The following is a 19,888-nucleotide window of genomic DNA, read 5'->3' as shown; positions in this document are numbered from 1 at the left end:
AGGTACATTAGACAAGGCAAAAATTAGCCATTGCACTTTATGGGTTCAAGAGGTCTGTAAAGAGTGGTTTTGCAGGAGTTGCCATTACTTGGTTCAGATGCTGTTATTTTCAAGCTAATAGTACTAAAATGTCTTTTTCCAAGTTTATGAATCAGACCCGTCAAACGCTTGAAATAAAAATGGAAAATCCAGTAAGTGGTACTAACTCAGTGATGAGACCAGTTATGCAGCCACAGGTGGGATCCCAGGTAAATAATTATTACAGTAGCCATCTGTTTAGAATTCCAACCTTCTTTCATCGTTTTATAGCATTCCTCTTTGGTTTTGTTCCTCTGCATAATTTAAAAAAAGGGTTTTTTTTTACCTCCCTTATTCCTGAGATTGCAGGGGGATTTGTTCATTAGGTTATACTGTCAATTCAGTATGCCAATAGTTTTTCCATGTAAAATATCATTATCATTTGTTTAGCATTAATGACAATTTAATGAAAACTTTTGTCTTAATATTTTGATGATTTCTTTTGTACTGGCTGGGGTTTTTCCTTAACTTGCTGGGTCTTAGAAATGAGTTTGACTGTGACATGATTTTATTTGTAAAAACATCTTCTAATATGATTTTTCTTCTCTTTGGGGGATAGCAAGGTTTTCTTAATGCTCAAATGGTGGCTCAGCGTAACAGGGAGCTAATAAGTCACCATTTTAGACAACAGAGGATGGCAATGATGATGCAGCAGCAACAGCAACCTCAGGCCTTCAGTCCACCACCAAATGTGACTGCCTCAGGAAGCATGGATAGTGCTTTGACAGGCCCTCCAATGGCTCAAGTTCCTTCACAGCAATTCCCCTATCCACCTAATTATGGTACTAGTACTAACATGGTTGGTTTCTTTTTTATTTGTCTGGTTTTCTTTTCCATTTTTTAATTAATCCAAACTACCTAAATACCAGTCATTCTGAGAAATTGAAAATACTGCTGCAAAAAAGGATGACTTTTCCCCTTCCAATCACTGCAAGAAGATAAACTAGAAGTACTAGGTGATGCTAACTGAAGTATGTTGTATCTGTCTCCTTTTTGTTTTATTTTAAGGAATAAGCCAACAACCTGATCCTGCATTTAGTAGAGTATCAAGCCCTCCCAATCCAATGATATCATCAAGAATTGGACCCTCCCAGAACCCTATGTTGCAGCATCCTCAGTCAGCAACAATGTACCAGTCCTCAGAGATGAAGGGCTGGCCCTCAGGAAGCATGCCCAGAAACAGGTGAACTTCACAATTACAACCTGTTTCTCAAAAAGTCTTTCATTTCTCTGGAAGTAGAAACTATGTTCAATAGCATGTAGTAGGAAAAGGATTTACAAGAGGAAAAAATAACCACCTCTCTAGTGTCTGTATTGTCCTTCATCCTGCTCTGGTTTGGGAAATAGAGTGATTAAGTGTATTTTATGCTTAGCTCCAATGATTCATACTGGACCTCTACAATCTTTGTAGCCAGATGGAACATTCAGTCTTTAAATATTGAAAAAATAACTTGGAGGAGGGGGTGGGGAAATACAAAAGTTCACATAGTATTACAGTGGATGATACAGCCCTAATACTAGCCTCCAAAAGGTTACATTAGGCATACACATACAACTGTGCATTTCTGAAGACTCAAATTCCTTTTGGGAGGGAAGTTTCCATGTTAAACAGATACTAGGTAAAAACAGGTAAATGTAAAAATAGTTTTATCTTTCATGTGTTGACAGCTGGTGCAGGGAAGGCAATACATCAGTGTGTAAACTTCTTGGAAGGTAATTTTATTTGTCCTTTTGTACTTCAGTTCTTTTCCCCAGCAGCAGTTCAGCCATCAAGGTAATCCAGCAGCGTACAGTATGATGCACATGAATGGCAGCAGTGGCCACATTGGACAGATGAGTATTAATACCATGCCTATGTCAGGAATGCCTATGGGTCCAGACCAGGTAAGTTGTACATCAAGACTGATGAAAAAGATTTGCTGACTGTTTTTCCATTGAGTACAGTCTGATTACATCCATTCCTCTGGCACAATCCTGCTCTCAGTTATCCTGTTTATATTTGCATCTGTGGGCCTATTAATTTCATGTCCAAAGAGATACTTTATTTTTGAGGATATGTAACCAAATTCACAATGAACCCAAGCTGTATGGCGTGATTAGCTGTTGACTTTGAAGTATCATGGGTAGGATCAAGCCTTAAACTGCACAAAGGATTGAAATACTTCTGAACCTGGAGAAACCCCAGGAAAAAACCCCATGGGCATTGAGAAATGCATCTTCAGCAGATCTTGAAAATTATACATAACAGCTCTTACAAGTCAGGCTAAGAATCCTGATAGTGTGGTATCCTGGCAGATGCAGATGATACTTGCCCTTACAATACCTTAGAGTAACTTGTGTATGCATAGCCAGAAACTATGGAAAATTTAGACCCCTCATTTAAGGTGAAAGTGTGCTTATAACAGGCACTGAAAAGAAAGCTGAAATATAAAATACACTTTTGCTACAATTTTTCCACAAAATACCTAGGCATGAGCAACATAATACTGACATAAGCTAAGTCTATTCAAGTAAAAAGTATCTCATGAAATTTTGTCCAGCATACCTGAGGAAGCAGTCAGAATAATCTGAGGACTTCTGGGCGTTAGTAAAGTTTTGGAGGACTCTGATACAACAAATGCCTTTTATAAAGAGGAGAATATAAAGGTGAAATGTCAGATTTTCCAAATCGACATGACATAAAGATACCCAAATAGTATGTTTATGAAATCCAAGGACAGCATTTCTTTTCTAGAAATTATTTACAAAGTGGAGCACTAAAAAGCTATTCTTCTGCTTCTAGGCATTGACTGTCAGTAGTTTCCTCTTCCAAATGCAGTACATGGACCACTTTTTTTCAGCAAACATGTCTTCTCTGATGAAAGTATCTTTTCTTTAACAGAAATACTGCTGACATCTAGAACCACATCTTCAAACAAGAATGGCTAAATGCACTAGTGTTAGAAAGGAAAGTGACACATTCTTCATGGCAACTCATACTGGGCTTACAGAAACCAGTGATAAATTTTCTCATCCAGAGGAAAACAAACCAAAAAACCCTACCGAACAAAAATACATTTTAGTAGAAGCAGTCTCTGTATTACTGTATAATGTGGGGCACAAAAAAAGCTTAGTATTTTTGGTGCTCTTCCTCTAGATATGTGAATTTGGTAATGGCATTTTAATAGAGTTGATGGGTAGACTCCTGGTATACCTTCTCTGTTTACTGTAGCTATCCAAAGCCCTTTAACTACAGGCAGACAAAAGTGCCTGGAGAAGTCACAGTGGTAAGAATTTCCTGATTTCTCTAATAACAATATCTGACAGAGAATGTAGTTCTTAGCCTTGACTCTTTTATATGAATTCCTGAATATAAATGCTGCTTTTAGTCTCTTACCCCAAGAGTCAGGGATTTCCCAAGCAAAGTAGCACTGCAAAATTAATTGGCACATGCTAGTCCAAAATCCTGTCCATTGAAGCCAAGGGTTAAAAAGAGAGGATAAACGATTTAAATTATTTAAACACAATTGTGACTTTTACATATTGCTGTGCAGCTGAGTGCACTTTATAGAAGACTATATAATGGATTAATGCAATATCTTTGATAAGGACTTAATATGAAGGTGGGGTGTACTCATGTTCCTTCTCAAACACAATCTCAAGAATTATTTGAAAAGACTGCATAATGTAATGCTTTCTGTGTATGGAAATCAGAGCAATAATCTTTCACCTTTTTTTTAAAAATAACTTAAGAAAAGGCAAGACACTGCAGTCAGAATCAGAATTTTGCAGTCTTTTTTGTGAATAAATTTTGTAAATATGATCTTTAAAATAATGTATTATATATATGACTTTTGTAGGTCACTAACTCATTTTTGCAGAGTTTGTGAAGCTAAATATTTAAAAAAATTGATTTCTGGAAACTCGCTGTAGTTGAGGTCCAAACAGAATTTTTAATTAAATTTAAGGACTTTGAATCTGGGTGATTTTGCCCACATATTTCTCTTCTTTGGTCTTCAACACTTCATTTATTTTTACATCTTTAACATACAGCTTTTTATAAAATAAAAGACCGGTTGTTAAATAGTTTCTCCACCTGTGAGCACTTCTGTTACATTTCTTTTTACTTAAGGCAATATGACACAAAGGCTCTGCATTGTAGGATCTTACAACTTGTCAGAATGCTCATGTCTGTCTATAATAGGTTGCCTTTTCAGTTGATGAAGCTGGATTGTGTCTTCTTGGTCAATTTTAATGAACTCTTAATGTTCTTCAAAAATGTTTGTCTGTTGAAAAATAGTTGTTGTTATGTCACATCCAGAAATCTTTAAGGATATTAAGCCACACTTCAACCAAATGTCTACACCTCATTGGATTGTTCTAATAGTAACGAATGTATTTTCTAAGCAGATTTCTCTCATATCAGTATTTAAGTCTGGTTACATATTATTTGCTGATAGCATGGGGGTTTTTTTCCCCCTCCATTTTGGGTGCTTGAAATGAAGATCCCTTTGCACTTTTTGCAGTTACAAGGACTTAAACCGTGAAACCTTCATAAGGGATGATCCAGAAATGTTTAAGATGTGTGGTGCTTCTGTTCTGTTGTTCATTGTGTAATGGAAAACTGATTTCTCCCAAGTGAGTAAAAGAAACCAAAAAAACCTGATCTGTGTTCTTTTTTGCTTATTCTTGGTACTGTTAGCAAGAGGGGTTTTGTTGTTCAAAATATTCAGTGATCTTCCATTTTAATACAAGTAAGTTTCAATAGAAATAGTCTCAAAAAATTAATCCTTAGCACCTGCCCACCTGTGTTTCAAAGGGAATGTAGAGTCAATTGATCTACTTCATGCAACCCTGTCTCCTCCCTTAGTTCTGAGTATATAGATTATCACAGCATTTATTTGAAATTTTCAGTCCCGTTAATGTGTGTTTATAAATGCAAAACTTTTAAAAGCCTAAGGAACTTTTATCTTTTCATTTCTTGGAACATATCTATTTGTTAAGTGGTGCTTTTACTGAAGGTGAAAGGCAACAATCCCTTGCTTTTTATATCAAATCAGAGTAGAACAATATTTATATGTTGTAGTTCATTATATTGATGGAAACTACAAACACTGATTGCTTTCATTAGGTGAGCTCTAGACTATATACTGCTATATACATCTTGCAGTGCAATTTTTTAAAAAGTTAGTAATTCTGTTTATACATCTATGTATAATTGGTACCTACCTGACTGACGCTATAAAGGCTCATCCTTTTCTCATCTGTTTAGAATGCTGGAGCTTTCCAGTACCTACTTTTTTTTCTGAATTAAAAGTTTTAGTTTAAACTTGATGAAGGGGCAGGGGGCACTTTTAAAATGCATTTTAAAATGGCATCTTTCATGGCAGCACTAAATAGTACATCGAGTTTGAAATCTGTTGACATTTAGTTACCACCATCAATTTTGCTTTGGTCCTATAGCAGTAGATTTTTCTGAATTTTTTAAAAATAAAACCCATGTAACATTTTTCAACAGTAAGAGATGAATTAACTAGTACAGCAACTTCTGATCACTGCTGCATAAATGAGTTTTGTTTTGCTACGGCTCTGTTAATTTTTTGATCACAGACACCATGCATTTAATAAACCCGTAGGTAGTTGTACTTTTTCTATTGGCCTAAAATACTGCTTTCAAAGTGAGAAATTCAGACCACGTTTCTGTCACAAGACAAAACTTATTTAAATGTTGCACCAATTAGCACACCTTTTATTTTAGAATTTATGTGCAGACTACCAGATGACAGAATGACACAGCAAGTGTGAAACCATGTGATTCTGAGAGCAATATTTCAAAAAATTCTCAGGAGAAGGCATACAGTATTGAGAATTGCATATAAGTTTAGTTTACATTATAAGTATTGCTTGAAATATCTGTATCTTTATTTTGCAAAACAGAAAAATCATGAGGACTGATTTATAAAAGTTGGTTGTAAGGTATTACTGCCCTTCTGGTTTTTGTTTTGGATGTTAATAATAATGTAAATAAAGATTTCTATTTAAAATCAGAACTTGGTGACACTGTATGAGCTAATACTTTAAGGCTGATTATTCTGTAAAGGTCAGAGAAAATTCCCTGCTATCACTGATGAAAACTGTGTGGAAAGAATGATTTACATTTTTTTCGAAGTTGGCTGTAAAAGCTGAGGGAATAACAACTGAGACCTTTCACTTACGAGACACACATTTAGCACTGACTAGAATTCACATCTTTTTCAACTTAAATAGCAGTCTCTAAAAGAGCTGAAAGGATGAGAGGTGGTGTCTTTCCCCAAACTTGGCAACAACATACCTTTCATTATATACCAGCTGCTTCTTGTGTCACATACAAGTCTCACAGCTCAGTATTTTCTGTAAAGGGACAAGGTAACTTTTCAAGCTTTTGACTGAAAAGTAACAGGTGCAGTAACACTGGTCCTGCAGGATTTTGACAGTCACCACCTCACCTTGCCAGAGACTATAGGCTAAACATACAAGTGCATGCAAATTTTTTAAAAATCTAACCTCATACTCTTTCTGCATGCACACGGGGAATGGCAGATACCTAAAACTCTTCTCTGGAAAGCACCAAAAATGTGGGATTTCTTGGGAACTTAAGTATTTTTTAACTTACTTGTATGTATCTGGGACCTCACCATCTAGTAGATTTTTCTGATAATCCATGAAATTTGTAACAAGTTATAAAGAAAATACATGGCTAGATTAAGACAGACATTCAGATTTTACTTCCATAATCAAAAAAAGCTTGCAAGAAAGCTTTGGGTAGTGTATTTGACTTACCACATATGATACAAATACTCAAGCCCTATCTTACCATATACAGACTGCACTTCTGCTTTCTGAGCAGGGATTTTTTCTCACTTCCTAAATTGAAGTACATTTTTTTGACTATGGGGTTGTGATACCAGGGATCTATATGCCTGGATATAATTCCACTTGATTTTCCTAATTGGAAAACCAGGAAGGGCTTCAAAATAATTTCCATGCTGTATTTTTACACTGCATTTCTACAAGGGCAAGTTTGCATTTTGAAAAAAATACATCTTTGTTAGGAGTGAAGGCCACAGGTGGTTGAGTCTGTCCCATGAGCGCCCTCAGGCATTTGCCTTTAAACACAGGTAGCAACGTAACATGAAACAAATTAAAAATGCAAATCTCACTACTAGTGCCTGTACTACAACGTATTTAATAATGTCCTTATGAAACTACTCAAATAATTCTGTACACTGTGCTTAGTAAAATTATAGGTTTTTTTCCCCTGTGAAAACCTTTGAACAGTAACTGTCATTCAGAACATTTATTTTTTTGCAGACTAAAGCAGAACTAGATTATTCTTTATTGACTACAAGTATTGAACTCTCAGAGCTGCCTTTTTTAAAAAACAAATGTAAAAGTTACACTGCTAAGCAAACACTGCTTTCTCAAAGGAACTGTTTTGGTTTTGAACATACAGTATAATATTACCACATAAAAAAAGTCATACAAATCAGATTTTGTTAAAATTTAAGATGTACATTTACTGAGATTTTTCAGTACCTTTAAAAATGAGTAAATTCTGACGTACTATGCAACAGTAAGTAGCATTTTGAGAAATGGTGGGTGGGTGTTATACTCTTTTTTATTAACAAATTTCTTCACAACCTGAAGGAATTTATTTTCAAACAGTATACTGATCAATATTTACACAACCCCTCCAAAAATGTGGCATCCTGTTAGACAAGATTTTCTCTAATATTCATAGAGGTGACAATACGATGAACAAGTAGATGTGGAACTAAAATGTATCCTCAGAGGAAATTGAAGAAATTCCATGGTATTGAGAACACTCAGTGCTGCTGACTTCAGTTCCTGAATCTTTTCAAAGTTCTTTTCGACCATTACCTTTACCCCAGTGATAAGAAAAAGCTTGTTTTCTAAATCTTGCTTTAGAGTTGTACTTGGCTTTGAAGTTTTTCTCATGACAACTAAAGATACAAGTGAACTGGAAATTGTTTTAAGGTCCCTTCAACTGTCTGTGTAAACACTGCCGCTGCAGTGGCAGTCCTCTTTGGGATGTGGCTAGGTTTCCTCCTGTATCAATTCCTGAATCAGCGTCAGTTGTGTCTTGAAGTAAAATGCCTTGTGAAGCTGATGAGGTATAATCCAAAGCAAAAAAGCCAGTACAACAGTGGATTTCAGAGACCTGTATTTCTGACAGCATTTCCCATAATTTCACTGCTTCTATTCAACTCACTCACCAGTGCAAACATTCTATCTATTTCAGCCTCAAAGTTTATCCAGTTCTTCAGGCAAATGTTACAATTCTTTTAGTCTGTACATGGATTCAAGTCCTGGCCAGGTTGTATCCTCATGGAGGTGCAGCACATGGGGGAGATTAGCCCTCCCAGCCTTCCCACAGTTGTCCTCTTTAAAATAAAACAAATGCAGTTTAGTGTATAGCATTCTTGTAGAAAGTAGTTAGAAAGGTATTTTTAATGGTTCCATGCGGTAAAAAACAATGGAAACACCATGAACCACCTATAAAAGCATAGCAGTTGAATGACAGAAATAATCCAACTGTGTTTGAAACTTCAGCCTGTACACAGCTTGTTAATTCAGCCTTCATTTTGGTTCTAAAGCCAGTCTTAGATCTCTTTAATTAGAAATAAAAACACTGCATTATAGGAGCAACTCCTCTTGGGCAAGAAGACCAGACTGTGCCTAGAAAGGGACTTGTACCTGGTTTTCCCACTGTACAGTTTGAGAACACTTTATGATTTTTAATGAAGTCTCTGCCTTCTTTTTAAGGGGAGATTCAGAGACAGTAACAGGCAACAGTAACTTTTTAATATACGTAAATTTGTACCTCACCTTGGAGCTCTGGCAGTTTGAGAAACTGCCAGATCATCATCAAGTTTTAAATGCCAGCTGAGTAAGAAAAAAGCAGTTTTAGATACAAATCTGTCTTGTAGTCTACTTTCTGTTTTAAATTCCTTTTTCTGCTCACAGCACAAGGCTGTAGTTGGATAAAGAGCAAGAAAATACATGATGCTGCCTCACAACTCATGAGAAATCAGTCGGTTTTGTTCTTTCTGGACTGTGTGAAAAACCACTAGGTAGCTGCTACTAGTTTAAATCCAGACAAAACCAATATATTGGACTTTAATTTTTACTGGCAGTTGACCATAACTGGTTTCTTCAACTGAGCATCTAACTTGTTTGAAATTGCCTTGACCTTAATGCTCCTAGATTCCCAAAAAAAAAGTACCAAGAGGTTTTGTGCAGCAATAGTAGTCAGTAAAGATATGGCAGTATCGTATTTCTTGCATAATTTAGAGGACTTTCCTCCTAAGCATTCCATGAGAATAGACGATAATGGTAAAAAAGGTGGTGCATGCAAAAAGAGAAGGGAAAAAGCTAAGTAAAAGCTAATGCTTTTGGTGAATTGCTCCCAACTCACAGTGACTTGGCAGATGATGGTCTCTTCACATCTGGCCATTTTCGACGCTGAAATTGCCTAATTTTCAAGCAGCAAAAGGAGAAAAAAAGTTAACCATCACCAAGAAAGCAACCAGCACCACACAGTGTGAAAGAGGAGGAAGAAGAATTCAGCCAGAATTTTGACTACTAGGATCAGAACATACTGTAACATTGAAACAAATAGCTCCAGTGTTTCAAAGCAACTGGGGTGGAAAGGTCTTTCAAATGCTCTTTTAGGCCAGGGCTTTCCACGTGGTTCCCAATCCCACACTTGCTCTTTCAGCATGAAGGTAGTACTTAAGAATAATAACATAACTTTTTTTTTTAAATGTACCTGTACTGCTCGTAGCTTCCATCTTTAAGTCCTATATGAAGAAAATTAACAATGTTACTAACAATTGCCTGTATGAGGTAAATCACAATTTAAAACAAATACTCAAGAATTTAACAAATTTCCTGATGCCTTGAGTAAGCTGGTATGCCCTCATACCTGACCCTGCACTGAGCAGAAGTTTGGAGCAGAAGTCCCTTCCAACTTGAACTGACCTGTGACCACCTAACAGTGGCTATTACGGTATTCTCTCCCTCTTTCACCAGTACTGTTCCTTCCTCATCTTCTCCTGCATCTCAGCAATATTTATCACTATGCTAAGGGTCATTCTTCATCTTAAAAACATGACATAACACAAACTGAACACGTACAAAAATCTGAGAACGCAGTCAGCCTCAGCAGGACATTACTAGTATAAGTAAATCGTAAGTTTCATAATGGTAAGGGTCTTTTAGGGAGTTTGTGAGTGCAATAGGAGAGGCACTTACCTAGATCCATGTTCCTAGTTCTTGGATTGCATTGCTTATACCCTCTGCAACTTCTGAGTTCCATGAGCTGGACATGCAACTGATTAAGAACATCTCTGTCGAGCGTATTCACTGCATTAATTAGCTGCAATAAACAGGTGGTTCTTGTTAGTAACTATTGCTCTGTAATTTGGTAACTTTTGGAATATAGGTTATTTGTAACAGGAAAGAGCCACATTATACTAGTTTAAATGATACAGGCCTTAACTACATCCTGCAGCAATACTGCACAATTTCAATTTATTGTTGATAAGTAACAATGATGTGTTTCTTGAGCTGTGATCTCAAGGTCTATGATCAGATACCTGATATGGATCGGTATTGAGATCAAAATACTCCAAAAATCCAGTAGCAAATTCACAGAACAGGAAGTTGTGGGTCTCGTTGATTGTCCTCAAACACCAGTACGTGTTGTTGTTGGCACTGGTACAGGCACAGAAAGGGCCCACTGCAAATTGAAGAGTTATAAAGACATAAGCTACATGCTTCTGTCTTTAGCCCTGTTAATTACTTTCTGTTTATGGTATTACTTTATTCACAGACAGTTACTCTCACTCCTGAGCTCTAAAGCAAAGAATGCCTTCCAGCATCAGCTTCTTGTTCTGTGCATACCTAACCCACATAACATGACTAAAGTAACCTCTTGTCTAGTTGCTTTCTCTGGTTGGAAAACATTCCAGATGGTGAGATACCATGCAGGTCATTGTACAGTATTCAGTTATCTGTTGGTTATTTGCAGTTGGTTTTACATCCTTGCCTTTTGTGCAAGAATAACTACAACACTGAAACAGAGATTATTTACTATGGAGAAGACTGCATGGCTTTGGTTACAGAGTAGCTGTAAACCAAAACCAGTAGCTGCCAGCAACCCAACATCCTGGCCCAGTCTAGCCAAAATTTGCCCCCCATTCCTTAGTTTACAGTATTCTTACGTGTCCACAGGGGAGCAGTTTGCCAGTGCTGGTTGTCATGGGTGAAGCAGGTCAGACCAGGCATGCTGCATGTGTCATTATTTTTAATTCTCTTAAGCAATTTACGCAGTTTCTTCTTCCGTCTCTGCTCTCGCAGCAGCCACAGCCTGTCTTTCTCCTGTAGGGCTTTCCTGCACACATGAAACATTAGGGTCATGCAAACTCTGTTAAACTTGAACACACCTAAAAAAACCTGAACCAGCTAATAAAATAAGCTGCTCAGAGGGAAAGAATCTGCATTTTTTAATTAAATGGTGTTCCATACAAATGGAGATGACTCTGCAATTCAATAGCACTGGAAAAAAAAAAAAAGCAGCCAAAGGGGCTTGTAGGCCTGAGGTTTGCAATGTGGTATTTTCCAAAGCAGAGACTTTATCTTAGAATTTACAAGCATTTTGATATGGGCTTAGTTCCTTGCCCAGGTGTCCCTGTATTGATGCTTTTTAATACAGGATAAATTAAATACTACTACTTTTGCCTAGTGTGTAACTGGTATGTACAGACCAAATGTTAATATTAACATTTTGAACATCATCTTTCAAAGGAACAGGCCTTCACTTACTTGAAAGGATGAAGACTGGATCCTTTGTGTCTCAGTTTGCTCTTGTGTTTTGAATGATAACTGGAAAATAAAAACAACATTGCTGGTGAACAACAGCAAGACAACTGCCCCTGCTCTTACCACATTATCTGACTGGATTTGAAACAGATTTAATCCAGTGTCACTTCTCTCTTCAATTTATTAGTGTATGTGATGAATAAAGGCAATCTCGCTCGACTGGATCAGGCACTTCCCAGCCTCACTGTGCCTCTTTCCTCCGCTCCTTTGTCCACAGTGACGGCCGGTGTGCGAACACTGCACTGCAGTGTACAGCCATGTCCAGCTACAATTGACTCTTATTTTAAACTGGTTGTTTCCCTACATGAGGCACATAGAATAAATAGATTTGTAATTAAATTACATTTCTGCAACTGAATATTCCCTAAATTCCCTAATGACAAGTTTATACAACGTTCCTGTTATTTTCCTTCTGAATACAAGCATTTCAACACCAGCTGTACTTTGTAGGGCTGGGAGGCAGGGGATGTGGGTGTCCTCCATTATTACTAGCTGGAAGTTCCAGGAAAACTTTAACAAGATGGATTGAACTGTCCCAGCAAGAGCAGTGTCTAATATAGTCAGAGATAGACAGAGTGTAAGCAGACATATATTCTTGCTGAGTTACTACTGCTTTGCCTCCGTCTCCAGGAACTCTTAACAATTTTTCAGAAATTTCCTTTTCTATGGCACTACCAAAGTTAAAAAAAAGAACAGCCTCAGTCAATGGCAATATTTTCTCATTGATAAAGTTACTACCTACGCAAATCAGCAAACTCAAACTTGGTTTAATAAATGTTGTTTTCTAAACAGTATGTCTGAATTCAGTTAGTTGTCGTATTAAAATTCCCTTCAAAACAAATCTTTTAAGTTCTTAACGCTGTTGGGAGCTTTCTTAAGTTTAATCTGCATAACAAATTAATAAAGTAAGTTTATTAAAGAACTATCTTCTTCAGTCAATTTTTTTATCTTGCACAGATGCTGGGCATTTCATCAACTAATTCTAAATGCTAAATCAATGCAATTGAAATGCAAACACTTGACCATTATTATTATATTTTTATATATATATATATATTATATATATATATATATATAATAATAAGCATATTAACTCAGATGCTTAACTTCATTGATTTCAGTGGGATTAGTTATCTTAATAATGCCATGCACGAATATAAGTGTACTCTATATCAGTCTGAAAAATAAAATTATTTTACATTTTCTAGAAAACATTCACCAAAAATAAATTCATCTTTACAGTACATATTAAATAAGCTCAGTTTATATAAACTCAGTTAATCAGTTTTGAAAGCAGTGGATTATAAACCAAGATAAATTTTCTGTCTATTTACCATCTAGAGTGATACATCTTAAGCAGTTTTTGACGTGGGCTCCCATAACCCAAGAAATTGATGTTTTCCATATTTTAGTGATCTGGTGCTGAAACTACGTTGCCCACATGGGCCACATCCACAATAATTATATACCTCGTATCTGTAGAGTATGTTGCACCTCCAAGGTTTTAAGCATTAAGTTCAAAAAGGCATTCTGTGACACCAGTGAGAAAGAGAAGTTTTATCCACACCCTCTCACAGAGCCTACTTGGTAAGAGGTGCTTTAGCCACAGCTAACAGCACAGCTGCCTTGCGGTTTTGATTCCATTCAGATACAGCTTTTTTTTTGTGCGTGTTCATCATAACCATTCTGCCACTGTGGCTACAGTACACCCAGTGATACCTGGCTCTCAGCAGCCTCAGAGCTGGCTCTGTGATCACCATGAGCAGGAGAAGGTGCTCCTGGTCTCTTTCTGAACAGCTTTTCTCAGGGGCAAATTCTGTTCAATTTTGGAAGATTTTCTGTTGTGCTTATTTTCAGAGCAAGAGCTCGATTGCCCCTGGGTTTCAGGTGTGCTTGAATCTGGATCAGGATCAGGTTTGAGATCACCTAAGGAACCGGAATGTGCACAAGTCCATGGGACCTGATAAGATTTTTCCATGGGTCCCGAGAGATCTTGCATGGAAAGTTGCTAAGCCACTATCCACCATTTTTGAAAAATTGTGGCAGTCAAGTCCCTGATGACTAGAAAAAGGGAAATATAATGCCCATTTTTAAAAAGGGGAAAGCAGAAGATCCAGGACACCACAGATCAGTCAGTCTCGTTTCTATGCCCGGCAAGATCATGGATCAGATTCTTCTGGAAGCTATGCTAAGGGCACATGGAAATTGAAGAGGTGATGGGTAACAGCCAACATGGCTTTAACAAAGGGGAAATTGCACCTGACAAATTTGGTAGCCTTTTGTGACTGGGCTACAGTGTTGGTGGAGGAAGCAGAGCAACTGACACTGTCTACCTGAACTTATGTAAAGCATTTGACACTGTCCTGCATGCTATCCTTGTCTTTTAAATTGTAGAGACATGGATTTGATGGATAGATCACTCAGTGGAGGAAGAACTGGCTGGATGGTCGCACGCAAAGAATTGCGTTCAAGGGCCCACTGTCCATGTGGAGACCTGTGATGAGTGAGGTCCCTCGGGGGTCGATACTGGGGCTGATAATGCTCAAATGTTTTTGTTGTCAACACACAGTGGGATCAAGGGCACACTCAGCAAGTTTGTGGATGACACCAAGCCGTGTGGTGCAGTCACACACTCTAGAGAGAAGAGATGCCATACAGAGGGACCTTGACAGGCTTGAGAGATGGGGCCAATGCAAACCTCATGAAGTTCAACAAAGGGAAGTGCAAGGTCCTACACCTGGATTATGGCAATCTCTGACAAACCTACAGTTTGGGTAGAGAAGTTATTGTGAGCAGCTCTGTGGAGAGAAATGTGGGGGTGATGGTTGATGAAGCACCCAAGCCCACAGTGAGCGCATGCAGCCCAGAAAGCCACATGTATCCTGGGCTTCACCCAAAGGAGTGTGGCCAGCAGGTCCAGGAAGGGGATTCTACCCCTCTAGTCTGCTCTTGTGAGAGCCCAACTGTGTACAGTCCCCAACATAAGAATGACATGGAACTGCTGGAGCAAGTCCAGAGGAGGCCACAAAGTTGATAAGAGGACTGGAACACATACCCTGCAAAGACAGGCTGAGAAAGTTGAGGCTCTTCAGCCTGGAGAAGAGAAGGTTGTGTGGAGACCTCATAGCAGCCATGCAGTATCTGAAAGGGCCTACAGGGAAGCTGTAGAGAGACTCTGTCTGGAACTGTAGTGATAGGACAAGGGGCAATAGGTACAAATTGTAAAGGGGAAAATTAGGTTAGGTATTAGAAACCAATTTTTTACTGTGAGGGTGGTGAGACACTGGTACAGGTTGCCCAGGGAGGCTGTAGATTCCTCAACCCTTGCAGTGTTCAAAGCCAGGCTGTATAAGGCCATGAGCAACCTGGTCTAGTGGGAGGTGTTCCTGCCCATGGCAGTGGGGTTGCAACTGGATGATCTTTAAGTCCCTTCTGAACCTTAACATTCTATGATTCTATGGACCTTCTTTCCACATAATCAATGGGCTAATTGTATGGCCATTTTGCAAATATTTGGCTGTGTAAGAACCAACTATGCAGAGACCTTAACGCATAATCACTATTCAAGTGCCTACTGCACTTCATTCACAAATAATTTGTAGTATGAAAAAAAGAGATCTGGTGCACTGAGTCAGTAGTAGTTAAAAATACAGGTACTCTCCACCAGCTGTTAAATTCCTGCCTCTCCCACCTGATGTAGCTGCTAAATAGTGCAGTGATTTCATCCTAGGAGATAATACCTCCAGCCTTGAAAAAAAAATTGGATGGGAAAAAATTCTCTCATCTCCCCATTCATATACATCATGTACTGTTATTTGTAAAACAGATTTGTGTATCACTCCACCATAATAACGATTTGCCCTTGTGAAAGTTTTCAGAAAAAAACGTTCAGCTTAAAATAATCATCTCCAATATCTAATAGCAGCATCTTCAGTACAAGAGCATAACTAACTGGTTTACAAGCCATGCCACATGACCTGTTACATCATCACCGCTTGATGCGGTGCAGAGGCAATTAAACTCCTGCCTGGCAGACAGTGGGCCTTGTACTTGTGCAGCAGCTCAGCTTCCCCTGAATGTGTACACAGGAGTACAGTAAGCAGGCAACCACTGAAAAAAACAGATCCTGATCTCTCCTGTGAGGACATAAATCAGTTACAGTTGCACACTAAAAATAATTTTTCTGAAGTACACAAAAAATACCTTAGCTTGTTACAATCACACTCTTCAGGTCGCTTCTTCTTTAGATGACCTCTCACCTCCCTCAGGTTTTTTATTTTATTTTGCAAAGTTTCAATCTTTAAAAAAAAAAAACAACAAAAAGGCACAAAGACAGAGGTTGAAAAAAACCAGCATGATTTAGTCTTATTCTAACCTTCTCAAACCCATCCTACTGTCACCAAGAGCTTCCTCTTCACTATCTTCCATGGCTCCCACTCTCACCACTAACAAGCATGTTCAAATTATCTAGCACTAACAAGTGAAAGAAATTAATTCTAGAAGCACCAAAACTAATGAACTGAACTAAACTCACTTTTCCTTGGGCTTATATATTTGATACTGAAGGACTGTGTTTTCAGAGGTACACTGGGGAACATAGCTACTAAGATGTTAAAAAGATCCAGATTAATTTTTTCCCAGGATGGGGACAGCTTTAAGTCTTGTTTGTCTCATAAGCCATATGACATTTCTCAGCTGTACCTTCAGTTGCAATTCTCTCCTCCACTCGGCATCTTGTCTTCACAAACTTGTAATAATTTAATTATTTCTGAAATGTCCATTCTGAAATCAGCCAGCAAGTTCAAAAGCTTCCAGGGAGGGACAAAGACACCCAGAGGCAAACAGACACACAGACAGACAGCTTGATCCTATCAGCCCACAGAAAGCAACACTAAATACACACACACTGAAAACATCACTGACCTCATGGTCAATATGTAGTTTATGGTCCTTCCAAGCTTGCAGTGACCTGTACAGATCTGTGTCACACTGAACGGTATCATTCTCCAGGATGTAGCACCTTGGCATGGAAAAGCAAACAGTGTTTATTACAGTGGCTACACATACACACTCAGAGCAATGCAAACAGCTGCTCTTAATAACACAGCTCCAGGACAAATGAGACCATGGATTGGAAATGACATGCAGAATTCAAAAACCAATGTTCATTCAAGAAAATACAAGCGTGTTCTGAGCCAGGAAAGAAGTCTGGGTTTGAGTTGCCATGGAAATTTTTAAGTAGAAAAATTCAACGAGAATATGTCTATCAAGCAGAACCTGTTGACTGCTTCATTTCTATACGTAAATGGTGCTGCACAGAATTCTTGTTTATTCATTAGACTTCCTACATAAATAATCATTACTAACTAGCAAGAATTGAAAGCATTACTCAGAGGCAATTTCCCAATGCATAATTAAGTGATGCAGGAGTAGGAGCAAGGATAAAGTACTTCCTTATAAGATGTATACCATCTTATACACCATACATCTTGTACACCATAAAGAAAAGAGAGGAAACCCAAAACCAGAAACCAGAAGCAAAGAAATTTTGATGTTTTCTACAAAAGTGATTAAAATTTTTCAAGGGTATCTCCCTGACTTTGAAAGCAAAACACCCTCTGACAATATAAAATCCTTATGTTTCACTAACTTCTAGTGAAATCCATTTTTTAAAATTAATAAAGAAGAAAGCAAAAATCACCACTTGACAGATTTACCTGGGAAGTTTATTAGGGGTTGAATACCATGCAGTCATTTCTGAATGCTTGTTTAAATCAAAGCTGAATATTTGCAAGACTGCTTTATTTTCTTTAAACCACCTCATGTATTTTGTCCCATAGCCTTCTTTTCTGCTAAGGACAGCTCATGAATAATGCACAACCTTCCTGACAGTTCATTGTACGAATCTTGGATTCACCCAGTAAGGCAGCAAAAGTCAATTCAATTTGTTCCAGAAGGAAAAAACAAACACTGATTCATGGGTCCTAAACATTCATGAGAGCTGGGGTAAGAGGGCACAATTCTCTGATGCCTACATTTCCTCATATTGGTGAGTTTCTAATTCACTTCTGCGAACAGAAGTCAAATGGAAAACACAGATACCAACAGCAGCTACCTGGCTCCTGCATGTTTACATGAGCTAGTCATGAAACAATTTAATGCATGTAATCAATGATGATTGGTGGATTTTCTGATAATTCACAGGTGGAAATGGGGACTAAATGAATTCAAGTACAGCTGAAGAGACATCATCAGTCCCTAGATTCAACATTGAGGAAATTATTTTAGCTTATTACTAGTCCAAGTGATCAGACAATTGCCTTCCTTCTCTCTCAATATGTTTCATTTCCCAATGCTCCTGGCCCATCCAACTTCAGTCACAGTATAGATTTTCCTCTCCTAGCACTGGTTACAGAAAACTCTGTACAAAGCAACCAGTGACACAAAACCAGTTCATGCTCCAGTCAAGGCCTTTGGTCTCCAGCTAAGCCAGGTTATCCACTACACACTGATTTCCAGGTGTAAGGCCTCTTTTGGTTTCACACAGGTTTAACACCACTGTTGCAAACAGTTTTACTTGTCCTCACTAGAAACATATACACTGATGAGTGGTTACTGTCTCTACCCAATGCAGAAGACACAAATGCACTGCTGCAACTCTTCAGGAGCTTCATGCCCCTCTGCAATGACGAAACTAAAATAAAACTGAACACTATTGTACACATGGGAATAAGAATTTTAGTGAAGCTAGACTGGGTATCCGAGAGGGACACAACATGCTCAGCACATTTCAACCCACCCATTTATGTAAAGCAGTCACTTAAGGAGCAAAAGCTTTTCAAAATCTACCATGTGCACTTACCTGTGGGTTACTTTGATCAGGTTAGGGGCTGTGTACTCGGCAATGCTACCAGTGCCACTGTATTCCCCCATGTCTCTATCTTCCTCCTCCTGGAAAACAGCCCTCTGCACCTTGTGCCGCTTGGTGATGTTCCTTGGTAAGATGGGCTGGTAACCATCCTCTAAACCCAGGTTATAGTCAGCTCCATCCAGCTCAACAGATACAGAACGGGCAGAGCGATTCCGGACATAGCTTGGTTTGAATTCTGCATGGAAAAAGTGCAAGCGGGGCAGAAACAGCATGTTACAATTTGCTCCTCTTTGTGGTTCTTGGAAGGAAAAAACCCAGCCCATACTGTGCTGTTTGGAATTAACTGGATGACAGTGTTTGTTGCAGTTGTTCTGTGAGCTGCTGCTTCCCCAACTTTGGCATGGATGGGTGGATGGATGGATACTTCAGGGCATGAGAGGGGAGGTACAATGCAAATACAAAAGAATGGCAAAGGGGAAAGAAAATGCTCTAGTCCAGCACCAGTGAGAACAAATAGCTCATTCAAATGGATGCTTGCTCTTCCCCCACGATCACCAGATGGCAGTCACACCTTAAGCACTAACTACGACAGTTGTCACAGCTGTTACGGGGTCACCCTCAGGGACCAGTTCTCTGTGCTTTTCTGCTGTCCACCATACAATCCTTCACTGCTAGGATTCCTGCAACACTTTCTGGAAGTTGTCCCAGTATTCCTAGTGCTCAGCCTGAGCCTTTTCCCAGTCCTATGTTCATTCTTCAAGGCTAGATCCTTGATTTTTTTGGAAGGGATTAATATCTGAATCTTTACTTTTATCCACATGCAATTCTTTTCTTTGCAATTCTCTTCCTGACGTGCAGTCCAGACAATCAGTTTCTCCATGAAGCACCACCCTCCAGTGCTCTGTACTCCCTCAAACTTTGCTTCTGCGTTTGCAGCTCAAAAGCAAAATGAAACATTTGTTATGAATTGCCAGTGTGCAATATGAGATTCTCATGGATCTTTGCCCAAATCCC

At 38.5% G+C, this 19,888-nt stretch overlaps 2 protein-coding genes across 12 annotated transcripts in view; one reads left to right on the top strand and one right to left on the bottom strand.

Annotated features, from left to right (window-relative positions):
- NCOA3 (nuclear receptor coactivator 3) overlaps positions 1 to 4,723 on the top strand; it is a 63,101-nt gene extending 58,378 nt beyond the window's left edge. For 2 of the 4 annotated variants that reach the window (XM_048321453.1, XM_048321452.1), the window contains exons 22-25: positions 144 to 248; positions 638 to 860; positions 1,087 to 1,261; positions 1,821 to 4,723. In XM_048321453.1, coding sequence (XP_048177410.1) covers positions 144 to 248; positions 638 to 860; positions 1,087 to 1,261; positions 1,821 to 2,001 — 684 coding nt within the window. In that variant the 3' untranslated portion in view covers positions 2,002 to 4,723. Of the gene's footprint in view, positions 1 to 143; positions 249 to 637; positions 878 to 1,086; positions 1,262 to 1,820 lie in introns of those variants that run through there. The other 2 variants (XM_048321454.1, XM_048321456.1) reach the window with 2 other exon arrangements.
- A 2,973-nt stretch (positions 4,724 to 7,696) lies between these two features.
- The window catches only part of SULF2 (sulfatase 2), a 122,762-nt gene continuing 110,570 nt past the window's right edge, over positions 7,697 to 19,888 (bottom strand). For 7 of the 8 annotated variants that reach the window (XM_048321457.1, XM_048321460.1, XM_048321461.1 and 4 more), the window contains 10 exons: positions 18,866 to 19,109; positions 16,927 to 17,023; positions 16,207 to 16,301; positions 11,947 to 12,006; positions 11,346 to 11,515; positions 10,719 to 10,861; positions 10,375 to 10,498; positions 9,890 to 9,920; positions 9,536 to 9,592; positions 7,697 to 8,501 (listed from right to left, as the gene is read on the bottom strand). In XM_048321457.1, the coding sequence (XP_048177414.1) occupies positions 8,471 to 8,501; positions 9,536 to 9,592; positions 9,890 to 9,920; positions 10,375 to 10,498; positions 10,719 to 10,861; positions 11,346 to 11,515; positions 11,947 to 12,006; positions 16,207 to 16,301; positions 16,927 to 17,023; positions 18,866 to 19,109 (1,052 nt within the window). In that variant the 3' untranslated portion in view covers positions 7,697 to 8,470. The remainder of the gene's footprint in view (positions 8,502 to 9,535; positions 9,593 to 9,889; positions 9,921 to 10,374; positions 10,499 to 10,718; positions 10,862 to 11,345; positions 11,516 to 11,946; positions 12,007 to 16,206; positions 16,302 to 16,926; positions 17,024 to 18,865; positions 19,110 to 19,888) is intronic. The other variant, XM_048321458.1, reaches the window with a different exon arrangement.

This window comes from Corvus hawaiiensis, chromosome 17 (assembly GCF_020740725.1).
Source record: "Corvus hawaiiensis isolate bCorHaw1 chromosome 17, bCorHaw1.pri.cur, whole genome shotgun sequence".
Taxonomy (NCBI): Eukaryota; Metazoa; Chordata; class Aves; order Passeriformes; family Corvidae; genus Corvus; species Corvus hawaiiensis.
Note: the sequence above shows the minus strand (reverse complement) of the source record. Positions and strands in the feature narration are given on the sequence as shown.